Source organism: Furipterus horrens, unplaced genomic scaffold (genome assembly GCF_987537825.1).
Source record: "Furipterus horrens unplaced genomic scaffold, mFurHor1.1.pri manual_scaffold_2, whole genome shotgun sequence".
NCBI lineage: Eukaryota > Metazoa > Chordata > Mammalia > Chiroptera > Furipteridae > Furipterus > Furipterus horrens.
In genome coordinates, this window is record NW_028327172.1 from 50,982,765 (window position 1) to 51,003,891 (window position 21,127).

The 21,127-nt window shown below is 38.7% G+C and overlaps 1 protein-coding gene across 1 annotated transcript; it reads left to right on the plus strand.

Moving 5' to 3' along the window:
* Positions 1-16,595: 16,595 nt before the first annotated feature.
* LOC150018562 (Y-box-binding protein 3-like) lies at positions 16,596-19,026 on the plus strand. Its single transcript, XM_090267307.1, is given in 3 exon segments — positions 16,596-16,608; positions 17,817-18,225; positions 18,227-19,026. Coding segments are annotated over 3 exon segments (819 nt in total). The 3' UTR covers positions 18,624-19,026.
* The last annotated feature ends 2,101 nt before the right edge of the window (positions 19,027-21,127 follow it).

The following is a 21,127-nucleotide window of genomic DNA, read 5'->3' on the forward strand; positions in this document are numbered from 1 at the left end:
GAAGCACACCCTTTGCCCATATCGCTTTGCACTTCCTCCCTCTAGATCAGCCACCAGCCAGCCATCTCTTCCTCAGATATAAAGTGGGCCCAGCTAAAATTAGCAGTCATCTAGTCAACCCCAGGTGACTCCAGCACATGGCAGACAAACACTAACTATTCCATGTCACTGAGATTTAGAGGTTGCCTGTTATGTAGCACTATCATGATGATTGATAACTTATTCATTCTTTGAAGTGAATGATACAATGAACATCTCATGTACCAGAGTCTCAGTTTTGTATTTCTTATAATGTAAAATAAGCATAACAAGACTTACCACACCAATGTATTTTGAGTAGTAAATGTGATAACTCAGCAAGTAAGATAATTATTATTTCTTGGCAACACTAAAGACTGAATATGTGAATTTTAAGATCTCATTACAGGATAGACATCTGTGTTTCTGCCCCAGGGATCATGTTCCAATAAATATTTCTGCATTCCAAGCTTCATGGGTATGGCTGTGAGTGGGCTGCCTCGCAGTGCATTCTTAGCTTCAGAGGGTGACACTATTAGAGAGTCTCTCAAATAAAATTCTGGAGGAAACTGAGCACTTGCAGAATTGGCATTATAAATGTGTAAGGCAAAGAAGCCAGGAGGGGAGAAATAGATTCATGATGTTCAATTGTACAGGATTTTTTTTGGAAAAGGTAGCAAAGTAGAGGAATAATAGAAATGACATAAGCTTTAGAGCTGGGGAGCACTGAGTGAAAACCTGGGCTTCCTCCCTTCCCAGCTATAAGACTCCAGTAGGTTCTCTAATCTCAGTGAGCTTTAGTTTTCTAACAAATAAATGGGAATAAAAACAAGTGTCTTCTAAAAATTATTGAGAACATTAAAGGAAATGGATGCATTTAAGATTTCTGGAACATTCTTGCCACTGAATGTCAGTAACATTTTTGTGTGGACTTGAAACACAAGAAGACTTTGGGAACAGGGAACCAGCTAACAGCATTAACAATTTCAGGTGCTGAGTTGTGAGGGGGGAATTTGGGTGAAGAAAGAACTTAATCTTTTTGTGTGCCAGTTTTAATGCACAGAAAACATTTTTTTTTATTGCACTATATTTAAGTACAAGGTGGCCCAGAACAAAAGCTGGAATTTATTTTTAAATGTTCAGAACAATGAGATGACTGGTGTTCTATATATCAGCATCACATTGCCAAACATGGAAGAATCTTACACTCAGTTTTCAGCATTTCACAAATATCTGTTGTAACATTGCAGTCTGACCCTGCATTACTCAACTTTGCAGCTTTGACTCCAGATGTTAAATGTATTTTACATTTGCATAGCACCCAACAATGTATAAAACCCTTGCCCAGATGTTATTTTATTTTTGACTTTCTCAACAACCCTGTGGAGTAGCAATTCTTATCCTCACTTTCAAAACAAGGAAATGGCTTGTCCAAAGTCAAAAAACTGGTGGATGCTGGTCTAACTTGCAAACTTGGTAACATGTGAGGCATTTAGTCAGGCATTTTTTATGACAGGTGCAATGATAGGCTCACAATCCTCAAGTCTTCTAGTCATTACAAAAACACTAAAAACAAAACCTTTCTGTGGTAGACCAACTTGGGCGCCTTCTCATTAGTCTAATGACTTGCTCTCTGAACCCATATATTTTTTAATATGTAAGTTGAAATGTGTTTAAGGATGGAGGACTCCTATCCTAGTCCTAAAGTATAACTCATGCATAGTCTAAACTGCTTGTGGCAACCCGATTCTCCTTTGCAAGTGACTGGTGTAGAGATAGGCATGTGATCTGTTTTGGCCAAGGAAATAAAAGAGAAATTTGCTGCAGCCTTCTGGAAAAGAATCCTGCCCTCACCCCTCACTGCCCCGTGATAAAAAGAAAGAGAGAGGCACAAGAACACAAAAACCCTTCTTATCTGATTTGGGTGTTGCTATGTGACAATCTGATATTTGGTGCTGTGCTAGCCTTTTCAACCATGACGAGAAAGCAAAAAAAAAAAGAGAGAGAGAGAGAGAGAGAGAGAGAAGCTGACCCAGAGCCCTGATATCCTTGAGTGGCTGGATTAGTCAACTTGGAAAAGCCTACTTTGGTACTTAATTAAGATAATTAAAAATTCTGGATGGGCTGGGAGGGGGGAGCAATGGGGGGAAAATGGGACAACTGTAATTGAATAACCAAAAAAAAAAAAAATTCTGATTGTTAAAGAGACCTTTAGTTACATACAAGGGGGAATAAAAAAAAAGAATAAACTGGAATTATCTTCTGGAGGGCAGGCTCCTTGTAGTATGGGCTTTTCCCACCAGGTGAGTGTTCTAGGATCCCATCTGTAGCAGTATACCTACCAGCGGGTGTTATCATGAGAGGCTGCATTTGACTTCAGTAAATTTTTTTTGAAGACTCTTTCAACATGTTTTCCCATTTCATGATGGGTGACTTATGAGCACACCTGCCCACACTGTGCTGAGTGTTCAGCAGTTTTTGATCAAAAGTGGCATGACCTCTAGTGCTCGACCCTCCCTATGCACTCCATCTCACTCCAAGTGACTTTTTTTGTTTCTCTGGATGAAAAAGGCCCTCAGACGGAAATGTTTTGCTGCTGTGGGAGAGGAGAAACAAAAGAATGGCAGAAGCACTAAAAGGTATCAACACTGAAGAATTCAAAACCTGTTCTGAGCAGTGGAAAAAATGTCTCAATAGGCATATTACATCAAATGGAGAATACTTTGAAGGTGACTGAAGTTTAAACATGTAAGAATAAATACATAAGTTTTTATAAATATATTCTGTTTTTTTGGGTCCCGCCTTATATACTATCACTTGCTCTTAAAATCATTATAAATGATACATGCTCACAAACAGGTATTGTAGTCTCTGTTTATAATTGACAACACTAAGAAGAAAAGTTCTTTAGTAGTCTGAGACCATAAATGTGGGCAATTGCAGATTTGGGATTTGAACTTGTATGTGTCTGATGTTGAAACCTTTGAGCTAAAGTATGCTACATGTCTGCCTACACTTCCACTTCACTATACCTTCTTCTTCTCTTCCGTCCGTGCAATGGGGGAACTGGAGGACAAAGAAGGGTCAGACCTGTATGACACAGAACATTAGTAAATGCTTCCTAAGAAAGAGAGTAATGCCTAACAGGCAGTGAGAAATGAAATAAATTACCTACTTCACACTTTGACCTGCAATGGTTCTCTTTATTTGTGCATCTTGGTATTGGGGAAGCAACCTGGAGAGGTGGACTGAGCAGAGGACTAGAAGGTACAAATTCTGACTTCAAGTTCTGGTTTTACTATTTTGTAAGAGTGTCACTTTGGGCAAATCCCTTGATCTCTTTGAGACTCAGTTCTCATCTATCACATGAAAATAACCTCTGGCCTATTTCCTTCCAAGGTTATGGTGAATATGACAAGAGAGAAGGCGTGTGGAAATTGCTCTCTACTGCAGAGGACAAACTATTCTTACTATTAGAGAAGATGTCCTCAGGGCAGACAGGGTCTCCTTGTGATCTACTGTAGAGACTAAAGATATAATGAACCTTAATGTGAGCATTACAATAATGTTATTGCTTTTGATAAATTTATAAATTGCAGGTTATAAATTCAAATATTCTCCCCTCTGAATGCCATCCTGAAGGTTAATGAATGAAATACATGATTTTCAAATCCCAACATTTGGTGTTAATTGGAAGCAAACACACACCTTCAGTTTCCATCTCTCATAACAAGATAGTCAGATAACTTAACCTTGAAGCAATTCATTATTGCAACATTCGTAGCTTTTGGAGGATGGTAGACATTTCAAAGGCTTTGGGTATATGTCTATGCTTCCCCCACTTCTCCGCAAAGATTGTAAACTTGAAGTAAGAAAGAAATCAAGGGAAATTTAGGAGAATTTCATGGTATATTTTTAAATAACTTGAAAATTTAAAATCTTTCAGATTTAATTAGAAGCAACTCAATAATCTAATGGTTGTTGGTACTTGCTACTTATCCATGATGAAATATTTTGCAAACTTCAAAAAGCGTTACCTGGCATATTTAAAGGTACAGGACACTACACACAGGGTCAGCTGAAGAGATAATTGTGAGATGGAATGTATAAGCCATATGATGCCAAAGTAATAAAATGTGTCACACACACATGTTTCTGCACTCACAAACACCCAACTGTAAGGAATGATATGGGGTGGCTTTCAGATAAAGAGAGGCCTTTAAATTCAAAGTCACATAGTGTTCTTTTTACTAAATTGCCTCCTTTTCCCGAAAGTTATAGCATAAAGGCATAGCTTTCAAAATGTATTTTGAAATATATTTTTGTAATAATCTATTCTGTACTTATGCCAGTGGTATGCTAAACATTTAAATGTACTTACCCCCATTTAGTTCTTACAACCATCCTATGAGGGAAGTATCAATACTATTACCAATCCTATGTTATAAATGGGGAAAGCTGAGGCTCATAGAGAGTAAGTGAGTTGACTCAGCTCTCCCAGCTGCTAAATGGAAGAACCTGAAGTCAAAATCTGGGTAACTCCACCGTTAGTTCCATAATCCATCAAAGTTATGTCTTCTTGGTTAAGTTGCATGTATATGTATGTATGTATGTGTGTGTGTAGGGGTGTGTGTGTGTGTGTGTGTGTATGAATACAGGTCTGTCCAGAAAAAGTCCAGCCATTGCTAGTATAATGAACTGTTTGCACAACATTGATGTAACCTGGCAGCCAAGGAGGGTGGACTGAAATGCGCATGAGTGAACAATGATGACTTCACTGTATTAGTCAGTGGGGGTGGAAGACGCCATTGAGTGGGCATGTGTAGTGTGGCTGAGTGAGTAGAGCAATGAATCTGCATAAAATTTTGCATTAAGCTTGAACATTTGTCTGCAGAAACTATTCAGATGATTCAGAAGGCCACAACTATGGGCACCTTATGATTGACAACTTCATCACCACAATGTGCCTGCTCATGCATTACATCTCATGCTTTTGGTGAAACATCAAATCACCCAGGTGACTCAGTGCTCCTACAGCCCAGATTTAGTGTCCTGTGACTTCTGGCTTTTCCCAAATATAAAATCACCTTTGAAAGGGAAGAGATTTCAGACCACTGATGAGATTCAGGAAAATACAACAGGGCAGCTGATGGCAACTGAGAGAACTGTGTGAAGTCCCAAGGTGCCTACTTTGATGGGGACTGAGGTGTCATTTTCCTATGTACATGTTTCTTGTGTCTTGTATCTTCTTCAATAAATGTCTCTATTTTTCATAGTAGATGGCTGAATACCTTCTTCTGGATATACACTTACACACACACATATGCATACATATATATGAATATATATGTAAAACTAATTACACAACATGGGAAAATGAGGTGAACAAGAGGCTCTTCTGTGTTTTCTGTTTTCTTATGTTTGAAATACAAGTAAAACTGAAACAAAGGGCATTGAGTTAAGAGTACTTGACCTCCTGAATGTTTTCTATCTGGTGCTTTTTCCTCACCGCCCTGGTGCCACCTCCTTAGTCTGGAACTCCTCATCATATGATTCCAGCAGTGTCCTTTCTGGTGGGCTCTCTGCTTTTAGTCTTGCCCTCTTTCAGTCTATCCTTCAGAGTGAGCTTTGAAATCCACAAAGCCCATTACTTCATGCCTCTGTGTGAAACACTTCAAGAGCTTGTCCATCAGGGAATTGCCCACAGACCTGGTGGACAGTGTAGGACCTCCATGCCCCTTCCTGGCTCCTTCTCTCTACTTCTCCTCCTGTTTCTTTCTCTGACAAGTTTTCGAATGACAAGTCATTATTTTTCTAAAATAATAAATTTAGTTTAAAATACAATAAAAACTATTGGAGTGTGTTGCAGATAGTAAGGATAAGGATGAATATAGTTTCATTAAAATTTGTCTTTTATATATTTTTACATACAAAGCCTGAATATTGCTGCAATATCTACTTCTTTTATGGGTTGTTTTCAAAATTCTACTGAGGCTTCTTCACACCACACTTCCTATAGTTCTTTAAATATTCTAAGTCATGACTCCCATTGGGTCTTTGTCATTTGCTCTCCCCACCTCTGACTCATCCATTAAGCACAATAAGTATAGTGTCTAGGGTCCATGATAAATTTAGGTGCTAACAAAAAATGTTTTAACTGGAAGAAAAATTTTTGTAGAAGGGAAACATGAACATAATACAGCCTGGATTATAGACCATGAAAAAAAAGTGCCCAGAGACCATGAGGGTTTTAATGCTGCCCTATCTCTGGCCACTTCCTGGGAAGCCTGTGATCCAGGTGGACAAGTCTTGCTTACTCTTAGAAATATTGCCCAAGCATCATCTTCCCTGACCATTCTTTTCCAATGTTTTAATTAATGCATATATTTATTCATTTATGTATCTCCTCAACTCCTTCAATGGCAATTTCAAACAGAGATTAACATAATCCTAGCCAAGAACAAGAACATTTGTTATATGCTGAATATAGTGGTGAGTGCTTTACTGCATCCATTCATTTTAGCCTCACATTACGGGGGTAGACACTATTATTATTATCCTCATTTCAGATTTGGAAATATGTAAGCTAAGAAGGGTTGAAGTGTTCCTGTTTACAAGAGGCAAAGTGAGTGCATAACCTCAAGCCTGCTGTCTGTGGAGCCTGGAGAGACTCTGATGGTGGGTATGCAGAGCGGACGAAACACCTTTCAGTTGGCTTCATGATTCCAAGGTGGTGGGATGACAATTAGTGTAACACATTTGAAATTTTTCATTCCCTACCCATGGCCCTGGGGAGTGGAAGGACCATGTGATGCTGAGCTCAGCCACTCTTATTCTCCTTCTATTCCTTTTGAATCCATCTATCAGCAGACCATCTAATGGTGTGTTCCCTACCATTAGAAAGGCTTGAGGGGCCTGCAGCTCTATAACACTTTTTTTGCATGTCTATTCTGAGATTCTTGAGTCTAACACAGTCAACCTTGTTTTCAACTTTTTGCTGAGTTATAAGACTACCACTTCAGTTGGTTTCTCATTTGGTGCCACATTTGGACACAGGAGAGCAGTGACAGTTATTTGGGCCCCTTAAAATAGCAACACCCTCCCCATCATAAAGCACAAAGAAAACTCAGAGGAGGGTGTGATACACTTTCTTAAAATGGTTAGAGAAAGCTTTTGGAGAGAGAGAATTCTGAGTTGAGTTTTTTAAATATTATGTAGCAAAAACTAAGCACTGATTTGAAAGTAAAACATTTCAGTTCAACAGCATATTGAAGGCATATTGAGCTCTGGGTATACACTGATTAAGTAAACAAACACCATTCTTGTTGGTGGTAAGGAATCTTATTTAAAATAGTTACCTACTAGCACTTATTCAAGGGGCTAACACTTTACATGACTTATTTCATGCAATCCTCATAGTATCTCTCTGAGGTAGTCAATGTCTTTACCTTCTTTTTATAGATGTTATATAATCTTCCCAAATCATCAGAGCTACTTGATGGTAAACAAAACTTTGATGGTAATTAAAGATTCGACCAAGTTTTTCTATTTTTAGTGTCAATTTTTATACACTATTCACACAGTCCTTTCCCACTATCACTGTGCCTTGCACTGAGCTCCTGCACAGCTCTTATCTCTACATATTGTAATTACCTATTGTTTTCTGTCTGTCCCCCTATGAGAATGTGAGCTCCATGAGGGCAGGAACTGTGTTCTACTCCTTTTTTATATTTAGTAGTTCTTAGCATATTTCACGTATTCAATCAGATTTTTCTTGAGTTTTGCTATTTGCCAGGCAAACATTTATTGCAGGACATGCTCTGTTGAGCAAGATGTATATCATCTCTTATGCTGTAATACTAATAGTTTATGAGGGGAAAGAAAAAACTTACAGATAAAAAAAAGAGCAATTACAAATTAAAATAAGTACTGTGAGGTATGAACAAAATAGTGGGGTAGTGTGTGCAGAGGGAAAATGGACAAGGAAGGTCTCACTGCAGAGTCTAAGCTAAGATTTGAAAAATGAGAAAGTACCAAGATTAGGGAACAACCATTTGAAGAGGAATGAAAAGAATGAGTGAAGGACTTGATACTGGAAAGATCCTGACAGAGTTAGGAGATGACTAGGGTGAGTCTTAGGGAGGATTTTGGATTTTAGTTTAAGGGCAGTAGGCAAGCACTAAGAAGTGATAAACAAAGCAATGACCATGAGGACAAAGGTATGGGGAATGGTGTCAAAGTTCTTTTGTAGGTAAAACTGACAAAGCTTGCTGATGATTGGTTGAAAGGTAAGAAAGGAGTTAAGGCTGAGTGAGGGAGGATCTTTATACTGAGTGACTGGGTGAGTGGTGGTACTATTTACTCGGATGGGGATGTGTAGGGAGACAGGTTGGAGGACTGTTTGGGAGGATAGTAAAACTAACATATTTGAGATTACTATTAGAAATCCAACTGGAGATGAAAAATTGACATGACCACAGCTTATTTCTATTTGGCTAAGGTCTTATCATTTGCTGGAATGTTTTATATCTGGATGCAGAATAAAATAAGTGGGCAATTCAAAGTAACAAATAAACATACCTTGAATGGTATTAAAAAACAGTCAAATGCATAGTGCAAAAATGTTCTACTATGGGTACTTTATCTTTACGCACACAGTTGCTCCAGACTTTTATCACCAATGTAATTAAATTTCATAATTTCCCAAATTTATACTTATATACAGTGGTAATCAGCAATTAAAAAGGCAAAGAATGCATTTTTACCTTCTGATACACACACACACACATATATATATATCTACATATACATCTATATATATACACACACATACACACTACAGGGTGGGCAAAAGTAAATTTAAAGTTGTTCATATGGACAAAGTCATGCAGGCTATGCTTATTAAAATAGCTGTATTAATGCAAAAGAATGTCACAGTGCAACTATACACACACATATATACATATATGCATGTATATCTATAATATCTATATCTCTCTTGGGATAAATCTATCTACATAATATTTTATATATACTATAAATATATATATATCCCAAGGCAATATGCTTTTTATTACCTGAATTAAGAATGGAATAATAGTTCTGACTTCAGAAGCTTTGCAATACCTGTATGCCATTATTACATCTTAAGTTATAAAGATGCATTAAGCAATTTCCTGGTTTGCTTTTTTAAAGGTTTAGTAAGGTAGATTTGTAAAAGGACTTCCGGTAATGTTACTTTCCAGTTCTCCCAAGAGCCAGGATACACCCCTATTAAATGTTGGCTTGAAGCCATTTTAGGAAGATTTTCTTATATTTAAAAAATGCAATAATTACTTAAGAGTAAATGTCTCATCCCCAACTCTTACATTTATTTCAATTATATTTCTAGAAATCTGGCTTGGCATGGAGATAAGAGTGAAAGATTAGGCCATAAGGTTTCCATCTTCAGGACACACTGCCCTTTACTTTCTAACATATACTCATTTGGACAATAGTAACCAAGCAGCTAGCAAAAGGGCAAGGCCACCTTCCAGCTTCTTGCAGGGAACAAGACATATGCAAATGAACATTTATTCCCTTGCTAAGCAAACATGGTCAGTTATTACAATGGGCTAATGAAGGAACAGTAAAAAAAATAACAATATGAAAAATAAGCGGAATTTAAATGAGAAAAATATTAATCATATAGCTAAATCTTGTTGTGGGAATGTCATTTGAGATCATGAAGGGTAACAAATGGCATGATACATTTCCAGATGTATTTTGATGGTTAATCATTAATGTCTGTGAAGGGCATTGAAGACACCGTTGAAAAAATTTTATAAGAAAAATACCTTGCAATTGCTATTGGTAGGATATTAATATTTTTGGCCAAATAGGTGGATTTATAAGATATACAACATAAGTCAGAAAAACATTCATCTTGAGACCTAAATTTTTTCCAAGATATCTCTATATTACTGATAAAATATTGATAGGAATGAGATAATTATTATAAGAAATAGCTTAGAAATGTGCTCAGAAAAGAATTTTAAAGACATGTAGTTCTTTCTCTCGTTTTTCTTTCTCATCTATACTGAAATCTTGTTGCTAAGGCTCCTGTGTTTCCCAAATGCTCTAATGGGACAGTTGATAAGGGCTTCCTACTCCCTCTGCTCTGATCCTTGTGAGAACTCACCCTCTTGTGGTCTTGTGTGAAAGAGTCACTGTTTTCTATGTGATCTACCTAAACACAATAACATAACCCTAATACTACCTTACTTTAATTCCTTCAATGACTCCCTAAAGTCCCTGGGATAGAGGCCAAACTTCCTACCAGAGTTTACAGAGCCCTTCATCACTAGCCCCACCTGCAGCCTTATCTTCTCTTTCCACTTGTACCGTAAGATCCAGCTTGAGTTGTTTTCCACATAAATTCTGCTGCAGGTCTGTCTTACCTAGATGTTCCCTTGACCTATAACATGATTTTCCTTTCAACACCCCACACCTGGGAACACATTCTTCTCCTGGCTAACTCCTGCTTCTTCTTCCTTCTAGACTCAACCTAGGCATCAGTTCTTCCACAAAGCCTTTGTTATTCCCGTCACTCTGGCATATGCCCACAATACCCTATCTTTACACCAATCATTGCACTTCCATCATGTTATTGAAATTATTTGCTTCTATGACTTTCTTCATTACTAGATTGAGAGCTCCTTGAATAAAGGGAAGGTGGCTTATTCAATTTTATTGCCCTCACCTAGCATTCTACCAGGCACAGAGGCATTCAATATATGTTTTGGCTTTTGGATTGAACAAAAATAATTCAATACTAATTTCACTCTACTTTGTCCCAAATCTCCTTGCTCATCACTTGCAGAGACCTCCCCAGCACTTGAAAATAAGATTGTGTCATTTCAGGGGCAAAATCAATAGGCCTCTCATAAGAAATAGGAAGTTGGGAATAAGAAAAGAGGATTGCTTTGATTAAGTAGCAGGAACCCTAGAGAGTGAGAAATGCCAGCCAAGGTCTGCCACAATGTGACAAAGCAAGTTAATTTCACACAGGGGGCCTTTCAGAGTATCTGGAGATGCAGTGGGCAAAGTCAGATGGGAAAAACACAAACATCTTGTAATCCTCCTAAAGTTTCTGTTTTGATTTTGGCACAGTTGTAATTGACCACCCACACAGGAGAGATAATGTAAAATCTTTTGAGCGGAAATTCCTTGAAAGCCTAAATCAAATGCAATGAAAATTGGAGGGACAGGTTATGTTTGTTCACATATGTGTGTGCACCCTGTATTTTTTAAAATAGCATTCTAACATCTGGCTAATAATGAAAATAAAAAGCAGGGCTAGTTTATACATAAACTCATTAAAGATTTCTGTAGGCAAATTCACTAAAAATGCAGTCCTTGCTTTTAGATCAAACACAGTCCTGAAGACTGACTTTAAAGCTGACCTGGCAAAGTTATTTTTTTTACTGTATAAAGCCATTGCCTTTGTCTTGTTTGCTCAAGGATGGTGGGGAAATGAAAGTTTCTGGTAAAGCTGAGAGTAGAGTAGTTTGTCAAGAGGTAGCATCCTTGTTTGCAGAGCCTTTCATTTTAGCCAGCTTCATGAAACATTTATTGTGCACCTACCGTGTGTCAAGGTAAGGTCCTGGAGTTACAAAGGTGAGCGTGACATTGGCTCAAAGACATTTACCATGCAGTAAGGGCCTGTGTTCTGTATAATTTTCTACACTATTAAAAAAAAAAACATATAATTCTCATTTTCTTAAAGAAAACTCACCCTGTGCATTCCCATTTTCTGACACTACGTGTTAATGATTATTATTATAGCCCTTTCTTATCTTTTATTGTTAGTTTTGTGTGCTCCTCTAAACTAGACCAGAAGAGTCTTGGGAGAAAAATGAGTGGTTATGTTAGAAATGGTTAGTGGTTAGGAAGATGGACTCTGCCTCAGGACTAGTGTAGGTAGTTAGTATTAATAAAGGAATAGAGTAAGTGAATCAGATATTAAACGGGGCCTGCTTCATTAGAAAGTTACAACATTCCATTAAGCTTGATTTACTAGGAAGCCATAGCATTTATAGGCTCATTCACACTCCAGGAAACCACTCTGTCCTCCACCCTTAGGACTTAATCTTTGAGGCAGGCAGGACAAATGTCCCCAGGGTGCAACTGGGTCCTGGTACCAGGATTATGGGACAGAGTGGGTAAAGGAGGGGAAATTCCTTTGCTGGGCACATGTGCAGCAGAAACAAGATGGAGCAGGGGGGCACTTCTACGTTGAGGTATGTGCAGTAGAAGTCAAAACGGGGACATGAAGGGGCAGAATCTAGCCTGGAAAAACCTGGGAAAACAAACAGATAGGATAGGGAGTGCCGAACCCCAGTAGGCCTAGGAAAGGAATTGGTTAAGGGGAGGGCCCAACTCAGGCCCAGGAAGAATCAGGAAGTGGGTTGGGTGGTTTGAATGACAGTTTGCTCATTACCCAGAACCAAGAAAATACATGGAGAATTATCAGGAACCTTGGAGCAGTTGCTACTAGAGCCTACCCTCCCTCTATACCTCTGAGGGTGTATTATTTCTCTTCACCCCAATAAAATCCTACCACTATGTTTAAACTTTTCCATCCATGTGCTCTTTAAAATTCCTTTCTTGTGACACCACAAAATAACCCACTTCCACCGGCAACAGGTTCAAATTCAAATTCTGCATTTATTAGCTGAGTGATTTTAGGCAAGGTACTTCAAATTGCTGTGCCTCAGTTTCCTCATTTTTAAAAGTGAGAGATATTATTACTTGCCTCAAATAGTTGTGATAAGGAGAAATGAATTCAAATACGTAAATGCTTAGAACAGTGCTTCTAGCTAGCAAACAATGACATTAGCTATCAAAACTCTTATGTATAAACAAAACCAAAATACCCAGGCACTAAATTATAACAGCCAGTACTTGCTTTTAGCTTAAGGTCTGACCTATATAGTTGATGTGTTTACATCAGTGGAGGGTGTTTCTGTTCACCCAGCTGTCTAAGAGAGAAACAAACTTGGGACCTATCCTTGAAAGCATACTCTCCCTTACTTCCCACACCCAACCCAGCTTCCGCCTTTCCCATAACATATTTTCAGTCTCTTCATCCCTACCACCCCCTGCTCTAGTTTATGTCACCATCATTCCCTTCCTGAGCATTGCAGTCATCCCCAAATGGTTTTCCCTTCTTCTACTTTGCTACTCTCCAGTTTACAATGCAGCAGTCTGAGAGTTCCTTAAAAACATAAAACACATTATGTCACTCACCAGAGTAAAACTTTTATTAGCTTCTTAGAGTGAAAACCCAAGTCTTTAATGTTCTTAAAGAACCAGAGTATGATCTTGTCACTCCCTAACAACTCATCCTCATCTTGGGTCACCCCTGAGCCTGTCTCCCACTCCTTGAAATTGCTAATCTCTCTCCTCTCAAGACCTTCCATCTGCTTACCATTTGCCTGAAATGATCTTCCTCCCACCCTTCACATGTTGTGAGGCTCAGCCTACAAGTCACTGCCTCGAAGGAGCCTTCCCTGACCCTTTTTACCTTACTCATAATGCTATGCTCTGCCAGTGCCCAATCCTGCCCTTCACATCAGCTAGCACAATTTGTTCAGATATATTTATTGGAGGGATTATTTGTTTACTTTTTTTCTCCCTACTATGTTGTAAGTTCCATGAGAACAGGTGCTCTGCCTGCTTTTTTCATCACTTTATCCTTAATGCTTAGCAAAGCACCATAAATTATTTTATAAATTAGCAAGCACATACATGCTTAATAACTATTTATTTAATAAAGAATATGAATTGCAGCAATGAACAGATTAGACAAATCTGAAGGAACTGATCTATAAAAAACAGTAGGGCTCTGATATACTTTAGTTATTTTTTCTGCTTTATATGATTTTACCACTGAAGGAGCTATATTACAACTCATCTAAATACAGAGGGAAAGCCATTTTCATTTTAAAGAAATTAAATGTATCTTTGTTCTCACTCCCTGAAAGTTCCTATAAACAAAACAAAACAAAACAAAGAAACCTTAAATTCTCTCTTGTAAAGGAACTCTTGGCAGTGAGCACTGCACATCATGTCTGGTCTTGTTGTGATCTGTGTGCATGAATATATGTAGAATCATTTCCAGCCCTCGTGAAATCATATTTCAAAAAGCCCATATTAGAACACTCACACAATACTAATTCGGTGTATAATTATACATGGCTGTAGCCTGAGGTGAGAAGGACAAGAAGGAAATTAGATTTGTAGAGATGAGAACATTGAGACCCTGAACAGACTTAGTGAAGAATGAAAGTTACAACATATGTATAGAACTGAAGACTGATTGGAGATTCTGAGAAGGTTAGAGATGACAGGAATTGTCATGATCATCTTGTAGAAAATAAAAGGGAAAGTAACATAGTGCTTAAGAGAAATGCTTTACAATCAAAGAGACCCATGTTCAAATCATGGGGTTGCCACTTGTAACTTTGAGATTGTGGTTAAATTTTGTAACCTTCCTTATTTTCAATTTATTAGTTAAAAAATAGGCAATAGTACTTTTCTTAAAGGAGTTTTTTAAAAAAATAATTTGTTTGTTTATTTATTTATTTTTAAAGAGAGGGGAAAGGAGAAAGAGAGGGAGAGAAACATCACTGTGTGGTTGCCTCTCACTTGTGCCCCCAACTAGGGACCTGATGTGCAACCTAGTCATGTGCCCTGACTGGGAATTGAACCAGCAACACTTGGCATGCAGGCTGACACTCAATCCACTGAGCCACAGCAGCCAGGGCTTTAAAGGAGTTTTGAGTATATAATATAAGAGATAATATAATGCACATAGCAGTTCCAGGCATATCTTGAGCCTTCAAAAAGGGACTCAATAACAATTATTATTACCTTTTATTATCTAAACCTATTATTTTATGAATGGAGAATGCACAATTCAAAGAGGAAACAATTCACCAAAGGCCATGTGGCAAAGTAGAGATAAGGCCAGGACTATTATATATGACTACAAATTCCCTATTTGGTATCTGCCCCTCCCTTACTTTTTCCCTTCTGCTCATTTCCCACATGTACATCATAGAATATATAGCAACAGGTGGAGGACAATAGAAAAGTCACTCAGGTCTTTCGGTTCTGGCAATATGGACAGAAGAATACATAATTTGAAGAAACTTTTGTTATTAGCATTCCCTGTTATGACACCAATACAACTAGAACAAAAATTATTTTGAATGCTTAAGTTTGAAATAAAGAAAGGTAATTCTTCAGCTTCAGTTTCAAGAAAGGAAGTGGGAACTGAACACATAGTCTGAGAGAACTGATGATGGAGCTGCCTGCCATCAAGACACAGGTGAAAATGGAGATCAGTTTCTCTAATATTTTATTACAACTTGGAGACATGAGGTGATATCTTGGTCCTGCATGAGACAGGCAGTTGTAACTAAGGCTTTTATATAAATCCAGGATCATGAAAGGGTAGGACAGAAAAAGAACAATCTTCATCTAGCTGGGGAGGCAGCAAAGATGCGTGCAAGTTCATGCTGTAGCTTGTGTCAGAGCTTTGGCTGAAAAAAAGAAGACAAATATTTTAATCTTGGATCTATGCTTCATGTGGATTTGAGGTTTGAAACTGTATCAGGAAACTCCAATTGACTCTGGTTTAGTATACTCCTTAAGTGCCTGGTAGATTCTCAAGAGAGAATGTCTAAATAACTGAGAAATTTGATGACAGAATCTGATAAGTATGGCAAATTTAGTATGTTTAAATAATGACAAATATAAAAGTATAGGTTAAAACTATAAGTCAATAATAAATAGGTTTGATAAGGAACTAATTAGAACTTCTAGACATATTTTTTTTTTGAAATGAAAGACCAGTGAAATAATGGATTAAGCAAAAGATTAGATAAAAAGAGAATTAATGAACTAAATATATTTAAGGAAACTATCCAGAATACAGTACTGAGATTAAAAAAAAAAAAAGATAGAAAAGACAAAAGTGGTTAAGAGGCATAAAAACTAGAATAAGATTCAAAATACATCTAATAGTACTTTGGAAAGAGAGAAGGAATGGGGGAGTGTAGGTGATGCAATATTTAAAAAAATACTTCTCAAGAACTTTATTTTTTATTTATTAATTTTTCAAGAACTTTAGAACAGGGATGAAAAACATAATCCCTCAGATTGAAAACTGCAATGAATTCCATGCAGAATAAATAAACCTAGACCTGGAACCATTACAGTAAAATCACAGAATAGCAAAACAAAGAGAAGATTATCATAAAGACAGCCTAAAAAGAAATTACTAGTTTTCTGACATCAGATTTCTCATTAGCAGCAAAGAAGTCAGGGAACAAAGAGATAGGATCCCTCCAAAGGCTTGAGAAAATAAAGCTATTGTTCTAGAATTCTATATTCACCTAAAATATCATTCCAGAGTAAAGACAAATAAAGATTTTTAGATACATACAAATGGAAGAATTTACCACTTAAAAGATCAAGCTGGAGATACAACAAGATATATTTTCAGGAGGAGGAAAACCAAATCCACCATGGAGGCGTGGGGTGAGTGAAGGAATAAACAATCTAACCAATACATGGGTAAATCTAAAACCAATAATGTGAATGAATGAATAAGTAAAAATAAATATAAATAAAGCTGACAATGTGATAATGATATTTAGTGTTGGAAGTAAAGAGCTCACACTTCATTTCTTATTAATTCATAAAGTTCGAATTATATTCAAACCTATCAATACAGAAGATATAAACCAATTCTACATAATGTAGAAGAGAGAGAACAGATCACCTCAGTGCAGCCCTCTGAAAAATGTGTCCCCAGATATCTTCTCACCAGGGCTGGGGAGGAAAAGGCAATTATTTCCTAACATTAAGAACGTTTACTGCTCCATTCTACCTCTTTCTGCACTGGTTTTTAAATATCTTTCCCAACAGGTCAATTCTGGAATTAGTTTGATACACAAATTCCACTCTAGGAAAAATGTGTTTAATGAGATTATTTATTAAAGGGACTGTGCCACAAGTCAACCTTGGTCCAGGGGAAATGAAGCAAGCGGAAAGGCACTCCACTACTTTGTTCTCCCCACCATGGGAGCCCTTTGGACCTGAAAATTAGGCAGGCCCCCTTCCTTCCATTTCACTCTCACTCCCGTAGTGTCTCCATTTTGGCCATTTATGTCGTAAACTTTGTGTTGGATTACAGAAAACTAGTATTTTTCACATACTTTTTCTCATGGCAGACACCCTAGGACCTATTATTTGAAGGGAAATGTGGAAATGTTGATGGTAGAGATTTCCCAATGAGAAATATTTTATGATTCTAGAGAGTTTTATATAATTCCAGAGCAGATAAAATATTTGAATTAAAGGAACATCTTGCTGGCTGCTGGTCACAGGAATGAAATAAGATTAAATGGAAGCTTACTAGTAGATTTCAACCCCGCACCTTTTTCTTAATCCTAATTTCCTTAATCACTTTATTTTTTAAAATTTTATTTGATTAGAAATGTTGGACAATCAGTACTCTATTATATCACTACTCTTTATAGGAGACGTTGAATTTTTCTCTTTTCAAATTTCATTTGTGGTATGAACCCCTTTTGCCAATGAAAAGGAGGACCAGGCAATAGTTCATAACTTTTTCTATTTATCTCTCTACAAATCACCTCGTCCTTTCTTTAAAAATAATCAATGCTTGAACTGTTAGGAACCTGAAGTGGTTTCAACCATCACTACTCATTAGTGATACCCAGAGAGCTTTCAAAATCCCAAATACACCAAAGAAGATGTATTTGTACATCAGACTGTCATCAAGAAGAATAACCCACGGAAATACCTGCGCAGTGTAGGAGATGGAGAAACTTTCGAGTTTGATGTGATTGAAGGAGAGAAGGGTGCTGAGGCAGCCAACGTGACTGGCCCGGACGGAGTTCCTGTAGAAGGCAGGCGCTTTGCTGCTGATCGGCGCCGTTACAGACGCGGTTACTATGGCAGACGCCGTGGGCCTCCCCATAACTACGCTGGGGAGGAGGAGGAGGAAGGGAGCGGCAGCAGTGAAGGATTTGACTCCCCTGCCACCGACGGGCAGTTCTCTGGGGCCTGGAGTCGGTTGCGCCGCCCCCCGTATCGCCCTCAGTACCTCCCTCAATACCGAGGGCGGTTCCCCCTTACACGTGGGACAGACGTTTGACCATCGCTCACGGGTCTTTCTCCATCCCAACAGAATGCAGGCAGGGGAGACTGGAGAGATGAAGGATGGAGTCCCAGAGGGAGCACAACTTCAAGGTCCAGTCCACCGTCCCAGGTACCTCTTACCGTCCCAGGTACCTCCTCGCCCACGACCTGCCCCAGCTGTGGGAGAGGCTGAAGATAAAGAGAATCAACAAGCGGCCACTGGTCCAAACCAGCCATCTGTTCGCCGAGGATATGGGCGCCCGTACAACTATCGGCGCCGTCCCCGTCCTCCGAATGCTCCTTCACAAGATGGCAAAGAGACCAAGGCAGGTGAAGTGCCGTGTGAGAACCCTGCTCTGGCCACCGAGCAGAGCAGTGCCGAGTGACACCAGGCTCCACAGGCACCTTCACCATCAGCAGGTGACCTACAGAATTAATGACCATTCAAAAAGTAAAACAAAAAGCAGACCACAACCTCACCAACACCAAAGAAACATCCAAGCAATAAAGTGGAAGACTAATAACCAAGATGTGGACACTAGAATGTTCACAGCTATTCTTTACAAAATAAACAAGTACAAAAGGAGAATGTCAGCCAATGTTTCCAGCAATTTGCCTGCACAGAAGACAAGAGAGCAACCTCCCCAGTTTCAGCACCCACTAGGTTTATATTTTTTTCCTGGTTTTTACTGTTTTGGTAATACGAATTGAAAGAAGAAATATTAATACCACATGGGGAGAACCCCAGCCAAAGAAATCTGAAATATATAGTAAATGCTTTTTTTTTTTTCTTTCCCCCTTTTGTGTTCATTTTGGATGCTGGTGCTAAACTCTCAAGTATCGTGGTTTAGAAGAAATTTTATGCCCTTCTTATTAATTTCTAGGATGAGGGGAAGATAACATTTTTGCTTTCTTATGTGACTCTCTTTGAAAATGTGCAGCATGAAGTTCCTCAAAAATAAAATTTTTACCCTTGAAAGGAAAAAAAAAAAAAAGGCTGTACACTAGGGCAATTAAATTAGAATTTCTGAAGGTGGCAACCTGTTCTCTGTACCTCTTACAACTTCCTGGAAATACCATAATATGAATGTGTGCCCCGAATTGATAACTGCTGTGTAAGTCATTCAGTGCTTTTTAAATATGAATGTGTACGTAGATCACCTGGATATCTTGTTAAAGTGCAGATTTTGATTCAGTTCACCTGCGGCATCTCTATTGCGCTTAAAGATGATGTTGATGCTGTCAGTTCACAGACACACTTTAAATAGCAAAGTGCTCATGGAAGCTGAATCGGCCCCTGCCCTGGTTTATTCTCCCAAACAAAAGTCAATGTATGTCTCTCTCAAGACCAGATATGCTCAGTAGCTGATACAGGGTACTGGTGTAGGCAGGAGTACAGCAAAAACTCAGCTCCACAATCCTGGAGCTTCATGTGACCCCAGGACCTCAGTAAGTCCCATAATATTCTTGATTCCTTATATTCAAGGCGAGAGTACCAACCCCTTCTTAGGAATCTCCCAAGATGAAGGTTCAGGTACGTGTAGGAGGAAGAGTTAAGAAAAGGGTGTTTTTGAAATTTTAAGACAAGACTGGAATCTGATGTGTTTACTGAAAAATAAGTCCTATTGACAGTGGACCAGATTTGAGGACTCAATGACTTTTTAAAATCAATGTTTCACAAAAGCAGACACAGCTTTCTCCTGGGGGGAGCAACAGTAGGGGTTATGGGGGAAGGTCATGTTTGAGCAGAATGAGAAAAATTTGGCTGAAGAGCAGGACCTTGGATGAACTGGCTCAGCCATTTCCCTAGAGATGAGGTTGGGATTTCCAGCATCCCTTTCAGTGAGCATTCTAATAAATTATAATAAAAATAAAGTGCCCTTTATGTTACTTATAGATGTGAGTCAATTCTTTATTTAAAACAAAATGCAAACTTCCGGCCAAGATGGAGGCCTAGATAGACATGCTACATCTCCCTCCACAACTAAGAAGGAATATAACTACTTCAAAACTAGAGACAATGAGAAGTTCCAGAAAATTGAGCTGCGTGGAAGTCCAACAAACAAAGATATAAAAAAGAAATACTCATCCAGACAGGTAGGAAGGGCGGAATCAGTGCAGAAAGGACACGATGTGGTGGCAGCAGTAGCAGTGGCAGCAGCAGGCTGCTGGAAAGCACAGTCACATGTTTTAAAAAGTCAGGAGGGACACCTGGGGAGCACTCCCAGCACCAGACCAGACCACACAACTCATGGTTCCAGAGCTAGGGAAAATAAAGCCTCATTGCTTTTGACTGTGCAAACCAGTTGGAGTTGAGGTGGAGGCAGGAACTGCTGTTCTCTCAGCAGAGTTTTCTTGTTTAAAGGGCCCTCACAGTTCTAGAACATCTGCAAACTCACCCACTCTGGGAATGACGGCAAGGCAACAGCTAGAGGGGCGCCAGTCCCATACTGAAGTGAGAGAAGTGCCTGGAAAAGGGGCAAGTGCTGAGCAAGCAGCATTGTTCCCTCTCAGGCCCCTCCCCCACATACAGCACCACAACGTGGTGAAACGGGTCACCCATACTGACAAATACCTAAGGCTCTGCTCCTTACAATGTAACAGGTGTGACAGATGTACTTAAGACATAGAGAAAAACACAGGAGCCTGTCAAGATGAGGAGACAGGGAAGTATAGCCCAAAAGGGGGAATGGATCAAGGTTTCAGTGGGAGAACTAAGTGATGAGGAGATAGCCAATGTAACAGATATAGAGTTCAAAACACTGGTGATAAAGATGCTCACAGGCTTCACAGATATGCTTAAGTATGGCAAATGCATAAGGGAAGAAGTGAAGACTATGCTAAATGAAACAAAGAAAAATCCATATAATACCAATGGTGAAAGGAAGGA